This window comes from Danio rerio, chromosome 17 (genome assembly GCF_052040795.2).
Source record: "Danio rerio strain M-AB ecotype USA chromosome 17, GRCz13ab, whole genome shotgun sequence".
NCBI lineage: Eukaryota > Metazoa > Chordata > Actinopteri > Cypriniformes > Danionidae > Danio > Danio rerio.
Genome location: NC_141037.1, coordinates 3,738,354 through 3,752,944, shown reverse-complemented (window position 1 = coordinate 3,752,944; position 14,591 = coordinate 3,738,354). Strand labels below are relative to the sequence as shown.

At 36.7% G+C, this 14,591-nt stretch overlaps 1 protein-coding gene across 3 annotated transcripts in view; it reads right to left on the bottom strand.

Moving 5' to 3' along the window:
• kcnk10b (potassium channel, subfamily K, member 10b) overlaps nt 1–14,591 on the bottom strand; it is a 40,134-nt gene that overhangs the window by 20,252 nt on the left and 5,291 nt on the right. For 2 of the 3 annotated variants that reach the window (XM_087289322.1, XM_087289323.1), the window contains exon 2: nt 12,056–12,462. In XM_087289322.1, the coding sequence (XP_087145448.1) occupies nt 12,056–12,462 (407 nt within the window). Of the gene's footprint in view, nt 1–12,055; nt 12,469–14,591 lie in introns of those variants that run through there. The other variant, NM_001161399.1, reaches the window with a different exon arrangement.

Genomic DNA, 14,591 nt, shown 5'->3' with positions numbered 1-14,591 from the left:
CATTGAAAAGTCAGTTAAAAGCTCTTGAAGCCAATATTAGCACTTTAAGCTCAAGTAAAACAACATTTGCAAAAAATATGACCATTAAAATTCATGATAAACAAGATTTAAAACCATTTTTACAGCTTAAAAGTCAATAAAAAACTGAATCTGCAAATAATTTGTAAATGAGGTAAAACCACATTTACCATTGAAAAGTCAAGTAAAAGCTCTTGAAGCCAATATTAGCACTTACAATTCAAGTAAAACAGCATTTGCAACAAATCTGACCATTTAAAGTCTTAATAAAACAAGATTTAAAACGATTTTTCCAGCTTAAAGTCGACGAAAAACTGAATCTGCAACTAATTTTACCATTTGTAGACGAGGTAAAACAGCATTTACCATTGAAAAGTCAAGTAAAAGCTCTTGAAGCCAATATTAGCACTTAAAGCGCAAGTAAAACAGCATTTGCTCATTTTACTAAATAAACTGAATAATCATTATGAGCAAAACTGCAGCATTTTATATTAATATTACAGTTTCTGGTCAATTTTCAATAAAATGGTCAACATAAAACAAAGATTTTAGCATTTCTCTACACATTTAACCATCTCTATTCAAGCAAAAAGTCAAGTAAAAGTTAATAAAACAGTATTTACTACAGGTCTTAGTAATTAAATGAAATTATGATTAAAATAAAACTGAATTATATATAAATTAGATATACTGTACATTATACAGTTCACAATAAGACATTTGAAACAGCACTTGTAAAACACATGTAAAACACATTTTTCCATCTGAAGCTAAAAATCTCAACTAATCCGACCATTTATAATCAATGTCAGACCACTTCTACAATTTAAAAGCCAAATAAAAGCAGATTAGCACTTGCTAGTTTTTATTAATTAAATTTAATTGCCATTATAAGACAAAAATTAAACCTTTTTACCATTTAAAGTAAATATAAAACAGCATTACCCATCTGAGGTCAAGTATAACAGCACTACAACTAGCTTTATTATTTAAAACTAAAATAAAACAGCAGCTGATACTAATCTGACTGTTTATAGTGAATATGGAAGATAATGTGCTATCAGAAAAGAGGAGTAGAAATTAATAAAAACGACTGCAATAAGTGTGTCAGATGAAATCAGAGAGAATAAACAAAATAAAACAACATGTTGTCAGCAAGAAATGTTTTCTCTGAGTAATAAATCTGTTCCCACAGGACTCGCCAAGTGTCCTGCATGGTGGGAAGATTTCTGAGTCAGTTGTGCTGACAGCCAAGAAAAACACCACCGACAACAGGTGGACACTTAATGCAGGAAATAAATAAATGATAAATGAAGAGATATATTTAATAAACAGTTGTTTTGCAGAGTTAATGATCTGCAGATTTAAAGAGTTTATAAAATGAATTTTAATATGAATATTTAAAAAAAAAACACATGCAAACTATTTAAAACGTTAAATTAAAAAGCTGATTTAAAAACATATTTATTTTAATTTTTTGTTATTTTCAGAAAACTGCATTAAAAAAATTATATTTCTGAGAAATTTGCAGAGTTAAAGTGTCTATAAAATAAATGTTAATAAAATTTCAATCATGATAAATAATACAACTAAATATAATATTCAACAAAACTACTTTTTTCTGGTCATGATTTTGCATAATTATATATAAATAGTTTGCATATAAATTGCATTTGCAAACTGTTAAATATTATTAATTTTAAAAAACTGTTCCATTAAAAACTGTAGATATGCAAATTTATTATTATGTCAATTTATTATACTGTAGATAGATATAGAAAAATAGATATTTCTGATGGATTTAAAGTGTCTATAAAATAAATATTAATACAATTAAAATAATGATGAATAATAATACAAGCAAATATAATTTTCAACAAAAATACACATGCAAACTATTTGAAAGGTTAAATTAAAAAGTTGCATTTGATAAATATATTTTTCTGGCTGTGATTTTGCAGAATTATAATAATAATAATTATATATATATATGCAAATTATATATTAATAATATATATATGCAAACTGTCAATTGTTATTATAATAAACTGTTGTTGAGGGATAAGAATTAAAGAGTCTATAAAACAAATGTTAATAAAATTAAAATGATGATAAAAAGTAATGAAAGCAAATATAATTGGAAAGGTCAAATTAAAAAGTTGCATTTAATAATATACATATATTCTGGCTATGATTTTGCAGAATTAAAGAACAAATGAAACTAATTCTAATAAAAAGAAATAATAGCAAGAAATAAGACAAAATATTATACTTTAAAAACTGGGGGGTGGGAGGTGCTTACATAAAAAAGTTGCATGTAAAAATATATTTTCCTGACTAGAATTTACAGTTAAACATATAAAAATATATAGTAAAAAATAAATAATGATAAAAATAAACAGCAATTAAAAAAACATGAAACTTAATAAAACCACATATGCACTATTTTGGTGGTTCAATAAGCATTCATTCATTCATTCATTCATTCATTTTCTTGTCGGCTTAGTCCCTTTATTAATCCAGGGTCGCCACAGTGGAATGAACCGCAAATTTATCTAGCAAGTTTTTACACAGCGGATGCCCTTCCAGCTGCAACCCATCACTGGGGGAGGTTCAATAAACAGTTGCATATAAAATATTAAATGCAACCGTTTATTGACAACGATTTACAGAATTAAATAGCCTATCACACTAATTCTAATAAAATAACAACAAATGGTAATAAAATAGACAAAATATAATACGTAATAAAAAAATGGGGGGTTAAATAAAAAGTTGCACTTAAAATATATATATATATTTTTTTTCTGACTATAACTTACAGAGTATATAAAATATAGTAAAATATTAATAATAAATAATAAACTAATAATAATACAATGCAATAAAAAATTAAGCAATATGAAATTAAAAACACTTTTTTAGGGGTTTAATAAACAGTTGCATTTAAAATGTAGATTTATTGACAGTGATTTACAGAATTAAATAGCATATATAATAAATATTAATAAAATAAAAATAAGCACAAATAATAACAGGTAAAAATGACAAAATATGACACTTGCTAACTTTTTGGAGATTTAAATAAAAACAATCTATGATTTACAGTTACAGAGAATATCTAAAAATAATAAATACATATACTAAAAGACAAAATATGATTTCCCCCCACACCTTTAAAACTATACAATAAAGTGCACTAAAATAAAAATAAATGGTAAATAAAAATAAATAATGAGTATAATTGCAGATAAAGTGGCCTCATTTGCAGTGTTTTTTTCTTCTGCTGGACATCTGAAGGCTCCAGCAGGGCTTTTCTCTCCAGAGACTCGGCCTTTAGTGGGCCGAACAATAAATAATTGATTATCTCTGAGTCTGGTCTCTGAAAACACACACCGAGGGTTTGTTTCAACTGTCCTGGCTGGAAATGAAGCATTGATTTTTGTGTGGCGTGAGCTTAATTACTAGAAGAAGAGCCCAGTTTGAGTCACAAAAGAGGCTTGATGACGTGAACAAGAAAGAAATGAAGACGGATGAACAGTGTGTGTGCGTTTGTGTGTGTGTCTGTACCTTCTTTACATTGTGGGGATCAAGTGTCCCCACAAATGAAGCAATACCAGTAATTTTTGACCTTATGGGGACATTTTTTGTTTGTTTGGTCTAAGGAAAATGGTTCATAAATCACACAGAATGAAGTGTTTGGAAAAAGTAGAAATGCAGATTGTTACTTGTGAGGGTTGGGTTAGTGATATAGAATATGCAGTCTGTACAGTGTAAAAATCATTACATCTATAGGACGTCCTCTTTAGGATAGCTGTACAAATGTGTGTGTGTGGGATAGTCAGGTTTGATTCAAGTCACAGTTAACTAGGTCAGAAAGATCCCATGAGCATGTGTCCAGAAATTATTTATTAAAAGATTTATAGGTGCATTATGTCAGTTTTTGACTCTTCTAAACCATTAAAAACACTATAATATGTTTGTAGATAGATATTGTAGAAACATGCTAGCTGAACACTCTTGTTTGTCTGAAAAAACAATGCTGAAGTCAGATATTCTGCTTTAGAATGTGCGTTCCATTTCGGAATGTCTGTCTTTGCTTTGATCTCTGTAACTCCGCCCACTAATAACGAATTATATTTCAACTACCCCAGGTTGTCGTAGAAACAGTGTATTTCATTTCAGTCATTAAGGCTGACTCAATACACTCACCGGCCACTTTATTAGATATTTTATTAGTGTTCAACTGCTTATTAACACATATGTAATCAGCTAAAGCACGCATTTACCATTGAAAAGTCAAGTAAAAGCTCTTGAAGCCAATATTAGCACTTTCAATTCAAGTAAAACAACATTTGCAACAAATTTGACCATTTAAAGTCTTAATAAAACAAGATTTAAAACGATTTTTACAGCTTAAAGTTGATGAAAAACTGAATCTGCAACTAATTTTACCAATTTTAGTCAGGGTAAAACCGCATTTACCATTGAAAAGTCAAGTAAAAGCTCTTGAAGCCAATATTAGCACTTAAAGCGCAAGTAAAACAGCATTTGCTAATTTTACTAGTTAAATTGAATCATCATTATGAGCAAAACTGCAGCATTTGATATTAATATTACAGTTTCTGGTCAATTTTCAATAAAATGGTCAACATAAAACAAAGATTTTAGCATTTGTCTACACATTCAACCATCTCTATTCAAGCAAAAAGTCAAGTAAAAGTTAATAAAACAGTATTTACTACAGGTCTTACTAATTAAATGAAATTATGATTAAAATAAAACTGAATTATATATAAATTAGATATACAATATACAGTTCACAATAAAACATTTGAAACAGCACTTGTAAAACACATTTTTCCATTTGAAGCCAAAAAAATCTCAACTAATCCGACCATTTATAATCAATGTCAGACCACTTTTACAATCATTTTAATATATATATTTCAACTACCCCAGGTTGTCGTAGAAACATTGTATTTCATTTCAGTCATTAAGGCTGACTCAATACACTCACCGGCCACTTTATTAGGTATTTTATTAGTGTTCAACTGCTTATTAACACAGATTTGTAATCAGCTAATTCACAATGGTGGTGGTTGTTGCAAGCTAAATAGCTGGGGAGTGGGGGGGTGGGTGGGGTTATGTAGTTGTCGCGCACTGAAGAGCGGGGGAAAAGGAGTGGTGGGGCATGTGCCTGCATGACATGGTGGTCAGAACTCAGGCTGGTCTAAGTATTTGGTGATCTACTGGGATTTTCTTGCACAACCATCTCCAGGGTTTACAGAGAATGGTCTGACAAAGAGGAAATATCCAGTGAGCGGCAGTTCTGTGGGCGCAAATGCCTCAGTGATGCCAGAGGTCAGAGGAGAATGGCCAGACTGGCTCCAGCTGATAGAAAGGCAACAGTAACTCATTACTTTGAACATTTATCATTCATTCATTCATATTACTTTATTGCTCAGTGGTTGCCAAAGTGGAATGAACCGCCAACTATTCCAGCATGTTTTACACAGCGGATGCCCTTCCAGCTGCAACCCAGCACTTGGAAACATCCATACACACTCATTTACACACACACAGACACACAACAACACACTCACTCACTTATGTTCATCCAATTCCTCTATAGTGCATATGTTTGGAATGTGAGGGAAACCGAAGCACCCGGAGGAAACAACACAGGGAGAACATGCAAACTCCACACAGAAATGCCAACTGACCCAGCCGAGACTCGAACCAGCAACCTTCTTGCTGTGAGACCACAGTGCTGACCACTGAGCCACCATGCCACCCCAATACTATATTATTTATCCATTATTTAAATATTATGAATGATAATAATAAAAAAACGATTATTAAAATACTCAATCACAATACTGTTTCATTATTTAATACTCTATATATTTATTAACATTAGCTATAGCAAGTTGTTAAATGCTTTAATAAACGACCAAATGTAATAGACTAATTTAATATTTAAAATACTTGTTTAAATTAAATTTTTTTTTCAATAATTTAGATTTAAATGCAATTACAAATCATGCATTTAAATAAAAAATCCTCCACACAGAAATAGCCGGAACTCGAACCAGTGACCTTCTTGCTGTGAGACCACAGTGCTAACCACTGAGCCACCGTGTCGCCAGTGCACGTTTATTTAATTTTAATTAATTATTTATTAATTCATTTTCTTTAGGTCCATTTATTAGTTAGGGATCGCCACAGTGGAATAACCCGCCAACTTATCCAGCATATCTTTTACGCAGCGGATGCCCTTCCAGCCGCAACCCAACACTAGGAAACATCCAAACACTCTTGCATTAACACACATACACTATGGCCAATTTAATTCCCCTTCTTGCAGTAAGGCAATCGTGCTCCCCATTGTGCCACCGTGATGCCCTTTAATTAATTGATTAATTACATTCATTCATTCATTTTGTCGGCTTAGTCCCTTTATTAATCCGGGGTCGCCACAGCAGAATGAACCGCCAACTTATCCAGGACGTTTTTTACGCAGCGGATGCCCTACCAGCGGCAACCCATCCCTGGGAAACATCCATAAACACTCATTCACACAATACGGACAATTTAGCCTACCCAATTCACCTGTACTGCATGTCTTTGTACTGTGGGAGGAACTGAAGCACCCGGAGGAAACCCACGTGAACGCAGGGAGAACATGCAAACTCCACACAGAAACGCCAACTGAGCCGAGGATCGTACCAGCGACCTTCTTGCTGTGAGGCGACAGCACTACCTACTGCGCCACTGCATCGCCTAATTAATTACATTTTAATTTAATAATGAATTTAGTCTTAATTAGTGACTATACTACTGTTTGAAACGCTGCATGTAAACAATATCCAGCATGCACCAAATCTGCAGTGAACGTTTCATTGTTCGTGGCCATCTGCTTCCATTGTGTTTATCAATCCCTGGACACTCATTTACATGGAAACACTCCATCTCTGAGTCTTGCTTAGTTCTGAGACTGACCGTATTATAACTCTTGATTATACATGCTAAGACTTTACTTAAGGTTGTTTATGCCCTGACGGTGAACAACAACATATACATTATACTCTACACACACTGCGTTATATAACCCAGGACACGTCTCCATCTCCTCCAGTAATTCCCTGGCTGATTATGTAGGATGTGCTGTGAGAAATCAATGCAGGGTTTTAATTAATGGCAGCGCATCTTCTTTCTATATTTGAGCGTTACGTAAGAAACAGCGCTGTGTGTTTTATCGTGTTCAACACTGATCGGCCTGAGGACAGCTTCAGATCAAGCCTGAGGACTGTGTGTCTGTCTTCAATGACATTTACTGATCAATTAAAGCGTCAGCAGAAGAGAGAGAGAGAGAGAGATGTTTCTGACGCCCACCAGAGCTGGAAAAAGATCCGTCTGTAGACACGCAGCACTGAGAGTATCGTGAAGACGCCTGCTTTAGCATGAGCTGTGCTCCAAATCATCTATGCTTTATTAAAGGGACAGTTCACCCAAAACTCTACATTCCCTCATCATTTATTAACCCTTCACTTGACACAAACCTGAGTTTCTTTTGTTTTGTTGAAAGCAAAATAAGTTGTTTTTAAAAATGTTGGAAACCTGTAACTATTGCATGTCAATCTTAATTCATATGCTGTCAAATCAGCATATGAGTTTCTGTGCCTAATTACAGAAATTCAAGGATGTAAAAAGCATCAAGGAGTGCATCAAAGACACACATAGGTACACGCATTGTCACACCATCTCTTAACATTTAATAAATGTTTAAACAACTTTAAGGAATACGGACAGATGATGTCAGGCGTTTGTTCCTGTTGCTTAGGGAATGGACGTATGCAACTCGTGCATTCGTGAGCGAGAGCAACTCTCTTCAGATTCAACACGCATGATCGCGTTCATCAAATTTGCTTAAACTAACCGCTCTAAAGCCTGTTTTACAAGCAAGGATTCTGACACAGCGACATGAAGCAGATGCTTTACAAAAGTTGCGCGTAAGAGGGAAACACGACAAACTTAATGACACATTTGAGGGCTCAAAGGCAGAGGATTGCAGTGTCTCTGACATGATCTGGCACTTTCAATGAGTACTGTACGTACATGGACACCAATGCTCCAATTTTAACATAATTTAGACCAGGGGTTTTTAAAGTGTGAGGCGCGCCTCCCCAGGGGGAAAAATATTATATAATAATAATAATATAATTATTAAGTTTAATTATTATGTGTATTTTTTATTATTTTTAAACGTTTTAATTAAACAAAGTAAAAAAATAATAATACATCAAAAATAAGAAAACCTTTTTTACCCAGAAGGCCATAGCTGTGAATTCTCTTCTGTTTGGCAAGCCCGCTAATACAGTTATATGTGTGTGCGTGCGTGTTTGGGAGGAGGGGGCGCCAATGGATAAGTTGTGTCAAAAGGGAGGCCCACTGTCTAAGACTTTGAAAAACCCTGATTTAGACAATACTCTCATAAAGGGTCTAGACTACCATGTAAACAGTGATTTTTGATAACCTTAAAAGGACCACAGACACCTTTCCATTTAACGTGCAATATCAAATTCCATTAAAAGAGCACTCTTCCGCCAGTCCCCGTGTCAAGCTTGGCCCCCCCTCCTCTGGCCCCCCTAAATTTGGACATGTGTTTTTGTGTCAAAATGCCACAGAGAAGCGAGATCAGCCATCGGTGGCAGACAGACTGCGAAGATATGAGGCCTCTCTCTGCGTGTTCTAGGTGTCAATTGCACTCGCTCTCTTGGGCACTCGCTACCTCGGGCACTTGCTCTCTCTGTTATGACAGTGCTGCGCACATTAGCCTAGTTCCCTGCATTCGTCAGATGTTGACGCCCAAATTATCACAGGTAATACCAATTTTAAACACTATTAACATAGGAAGTCCTCGGCTATGCAGAGGCCATAGCTGCGTCCCAAATCGCATACTTCTGCACTATTCTACACCATTTTGTAGTATAAATAGTGTAAGTAGTGTGTTCACACTGAAAACTCTAAAAATAATAAGTGCACTTTAATTATCCGGATGATCACTCATTCAGCCGGTAAAATGAAGTGTGTAATGATGGACACTTCACGCACTCAACCGCAGGTTTGCTTGCGTAGCGGACAGAGATGTATAAAGTACTAGAGACCCATACTTAAGTAAAAGTACAAGTGCTTTATCAAAAAGTGACTTGAGTAGAAGTAGAAGTGCTCTTTAAGCACCATACTTAAGTGGAAGTACAAAAGTATTCAACATTTTTTGTACTTAAGTATTGCAAGTAGTTTATTTCAAAATTTACTACTCAAGTACTGAAAGTAAAAGTACAAGTATTGTGTAATGTCGTTATTAAAGAAAGCAGTCAAAATACACTAATTGTTTTGTTTATTTTAAATATCTTTTTTGGGGTACTTAAGCAGAATGAAAAGAAACATGGCTTATGATACTGTTTTTCTCTGTAAATAGTTTCTAAGGTACAAGAGCTCACATCGTCAGGCCCTTTTACCAGAAAATGCCTTCACTGATGAGATAATTCAGCATGTTCACTCACATACATACTCTCTTGCTTTCTCTCTCTCTCTCTCTCTCACACACACACACACACACACACACTGCCCTGCACACACCTAAATGTACACTCTCTCCCCACTCTCACACATTCATACACTCTCACACACACAGTTCTCTCTCTATCTCTCTCTCACACACACACATTTTTGTGAATTGTGGGGACATTACATAGGTTGCAATTGTTTTTACACTCTCTCTTACACACACACACACACACACACACAAACACACACACAAACACACACACACACACACACACACACACACACACACACACACACACTGTTGTTTTCTCTTACACATTATTCACTCACACTTTGGGAGTTTTGAAGTTTGATTGGTTAATACCACAATGAACAGGAGTTCTGTCTTCTGGAAGCACTCGTGAAACTAAACTAAACAAGCAAACTAAATCCTGCTTCACTAATTCACTTGATTTTGATTTTATTGTAAAAAAAAAAACAGGAAAATGTGTATATTACTGTGTTAAATGAAAATCTGAAATATTTTATGGCTTATGGCTATGATTTAATAATAATTGTTATTTATTTTTATCATGTTTTTAATGAAATTGGTCTTACAGTTCATATTTTTCTGTTGTATATTTTTTAATTCTGGTACTTTTACCATAAACCAACATCTCAGCCATTTGGTAGAGGCTGATATTTTAGAAATAATGTGATGTGTTGAATAAAAATGCACTGATCTTGTTAACTAGCGACATTAGGAGTTAAGAAATGCAATCAAAAAAAATTATATTGCTTTTGTCTTGGTGTGACAGTTAAAGGGTTTTTTGTAATAAAAATTTTGTCCTTTAATACAGCAGTCAGATATACTAACTGTGCCCTTAATTTGACCTGCTCAAAGAAAACACTCTTTCTGGATGTGTCAAACAAAACTCATGCACAGAAGACAGCACGAGCATTTACAGCTAATAAACTCATGTCAATATTATCCCGCCTGCTTATTGAGCGCTGACAGGCGGGTCTTACACGGCTATGATTGGTTATTGTCCTCAACAGAAAGGGCTTTAGAAATATAAGCGCTGTTCACCCATGGCGGGAAAAATACGCGATTATCACGGGTAAAAGACACAGTGGAGAAAACTTAATTGCACATGAGGCACGCTCATGTCTGGATTCTCAGCTTCAACAGCTGAGAAGAGAGGAAAAGTTACCTTACAAACTGGCCAGCGGGTCAAATGTCCAAAGTGAGAGAGCGAGAGATAGGCAGAGGTGAAGTTTTACAACATTTCTCCCTAACAGTAAACTAGCGACTGGAGTGCTGTGCCGCCTTCTCTCACCCTCGCGCCTCCGTCCTTCGCCATAGTATTGCGACATCGCGCATAGGAGATAAATGACGTCATCACGTAATCACCGGTTATGACCTATTATTTCTGAACTGATTTCAATCATTTTGACACCCATAGTAACGAGTAACGATGCAGCACATAAAAAATCTATCGGAGTAAAAGTATTAAGCTCATGGAAAATATGTACTTAAGTAAAAGTGGAAGTAGGAGAAAAAAATTATACTCCAGTAAAGTACAGATACTGCCTTTTAGTACTTAAGTACAGTAGTGAAGTAGTTCTACTTCGTTACTATACATCTCTGGTAGCGGAAGGGGCGGAGCTATCGGACGCACATGTTGAATAACTTTATTTATTTTGGATGGAGAAAGCAAAATTCTCCTATGAGAGTGATTATAGCGCTTCCTGATGGTGAATGCAGTTATACTCATGGCAGGTATTATTTGATAATTCTGTCGTTTTTTCACTGATTTGGCAACTGTCAAACGTCATCAAGGAAACGGTTTGAATTTCCTCTTAGTAAAAATTATTAGTGCTCCATTTGGGACGCCACTACATACATAAACTATCCTGTTGAGTTTGCAAGTGCATAAGTACATAGTGCATGAGTGCATAGTGTATAGTGTGCCATTTGGGACGCAACTCATAATTAATCACAAATCTAGTGTACATAGTTTTACGTTAGGAAATGCAGTCTTGAATTTACAAACAGTCGGCAAGTACCAAAGAACAGATGTAAGACCTAGTAGTTTCAAATGTAGTTTTCAGTCACGCGCATGTAAATCATTCAGATTAAGGCAAATTATTAGATTACTGATAACCATGTAAACATAGTTACAAGCCCCAAACCCTAAAAAAAGGAGTTCAGTATTTTGATGATAATCTTTCCACAGGTTAGTAGTAAGCTAATATAATTTCATTCATTATTCATTTTCTTTTCGGCTCAGTCCCTTTATTAATTCGGGGTCGCCACAGCGGAATGAACCGCCAATTTATCCAGCTTTTTTTTACGCAGCGGATGCCCTTCCAGCCGCAATCCATCTCTGGGAAACATCCACACACACTCACTCATACACTTCGGACAATTTAGCCTACCCAATTCACCTGTACCGCATGTCTTGTGTCCTCCACATCTCACCTTAATAAGCGCCTCGAGGTCGGCATGAGAGACGCAGGGGTTTTTCTGGAGAAACTGGGCTTTCTTCTGGGTGATGGAGTCTTTCTGGATGCTCTCGAAGGGCTGTTCGAGTGCCTGAAACGCTAGACCTCCGCACACTAAATACGATAGCACCACCACAAACACAGCCAGCACCGTTTTCCACTTCATGACGGAGTGCAGAGCCGATCCGTCCGCTCCAGAATCCATGCCGGTGAGGACGCTGGCCGATCGGGATGAGATTGACAGTCGTGGTAGTAGACAGTGACCGTTTTTCAGCTCGCAGCCCATCGGGTTCTGCATGGCCGAAACACTGGCCTGGACCAGACTGGACTGGACTGCACCCGACTGCGGCTTCTTCTGCGGGACCATGTTGGTCTGAACGGCCACTGAAAGAGACGGAGATGATCAGAACTGGGTGGATTATAATAATTAAAGGTCTCACAAAGTGCTCTGAAATGTGCATTTTTTTATTCAACATGAAGAGAGGACGGGACATAGATTAGCTCCTCCCCTTTTAAAAAACAGCCAATAGCGTTTTGTTTTTATCAAAGCTTTGCCAGTGTGAGTGGTTGAGCTCAAGTGCATCAAATGAAATGCAAATGAGAAGAAGGGGGCGGGGCATGTCAGATATGGTCAGACGTGACGTGAGAAAAATCGTTGATCCATTTAGGCGGAAGAGACAAACTGCAAGCTTTGGATGTTTGTGTCAGGTTTATATTTTCCAAATGCAAATTTTGTCACTGTTTTGGAGCACACAAGCTAAATCAGCCTGATCTCACGAGAAAACGTAAGTATTTTACGTTTTGCCAGTTTAGTGGCTAATTCGTACGAATTCGTACGATTTCAGTCGTACGAAATGATACGATTTTAACAAGGAGGTGTGGCACCTAACCCCACCCCTAACCCCAACCGTCATTGGGGGATGAGCAAATCGTACTAAATTGTACGAATTAGATCGTACGAATTCATACGAATTAGCCACTAAATCAAAAAGTTACGAATTGCCGTGAGATTGTGTTGAAATATCCCTAAAACTAACGCAAGAGTACCCAAACTTAATCCTGGAGAGCCGGTGTCCTTCTTAGTTTAGCGTCAACATGCTTCAACACACCTGTCTGGAAGATTCTAGTATATCTAGAAAGCAGGCCCGGATTGGCTAATCAGGAGGACCGGGAGAATTCCCGGTAGGCCGGTTAGTTTTTTGGCTGCGAGGGCCAGTGTCCATATTGCTGCTTGCACTCTCAGCAGTCGCAATGTTTATTTATTTATTTGACTATGTGTGGGGGTCCATTTGGTCTGTATTATATTCATTCATTCATTCATTTTCTTGTCGGCTTAGTCCCTTTATTAATCCGGGGTTGCCACAGCGGGATGAACCGCCAACTTATTCAGCAAGTTTTTACGCAGCGGATGCCCTTCCAGCCACAACCCATCTCTGGGTAACATCCTCACACACATTCACACACTCCGGACAATTTAGCCTACCCAATTCACCTGTACTGTATGTCTTTGGACTGTGGGGGAAACCGGAGCACCCGGAGGAAACCCACGCGAACACAAGGAAAACATACAAACTCCACACAGAAACGCCAACTGAGCCGAGGTTCGAACCAGTGACCCAGCGACCTTCTTGCTGTGAGGCAACAGCACTACCTACTGAGCCACTGTCTCGCCATGTCTGTATTATATGCCCCATAATTTTCCTATAAGAAGGAATCGATCCGGGTTCTTATGGGTTAATAGTTTGCAGTGCTATATTGCGGTTTGGTGTTGCATATCACACTACAAACACCTCGTAATAAACTGCAGCACATTTTCTGTTATTCTACACACTTATTTCTCTATATATGATTACTTATACATTATATTATTCACTAAAATGTGAATTAAAGTAACTTTGTTAAACTGTAGAGTTGAATTTTTAACATCAAAGTGAACAGAGCAGAGATCAACATCCCATCATGCAATTCACAACCGTAAATAAAACACTTGTGAATCAGAAAATACAGAAATGACTAATTAACAGATATTCTTACAGTCAGGGGTAGACTGGGACAACAATACAGGCCGGGAAATCTTTTGAATCTCAGGCCACCTCTGCTGCTATTGTCACCACTACGCAACCCTTTTCATGTAATTATCTGACTGCGAATATTTTATTGTAACTATATTGTTTATTGTACCATGTAGACTACCACCCTGCTGAAAAATCCAGCTTAAACCAGCCTAGGCTGGTTGGCTGGTTTTAGCTGGTCAACCAGGCTGGTTTTAGAGGGGTTTTGGCCATTTCCAGGCTGGTTTCCAGCCATTTCCAGCCTGGTCTTAGCTGGTTAGGCTGGGAGATGACCAGCTTAAACCAGCTTGACCAGCCTAGCAGGCTGGGAGCCCAGCCAAAACCAGCTATGTCCAGCTTAAACCAGGCTGGTCAAGCTGGTTTTAGCTGGATTTAGCTGGTCATTTTCCAGCCTGACCAGCTAAGACCAGGCTGGAAATGGCTGGAAACCAGCCTGGAAGT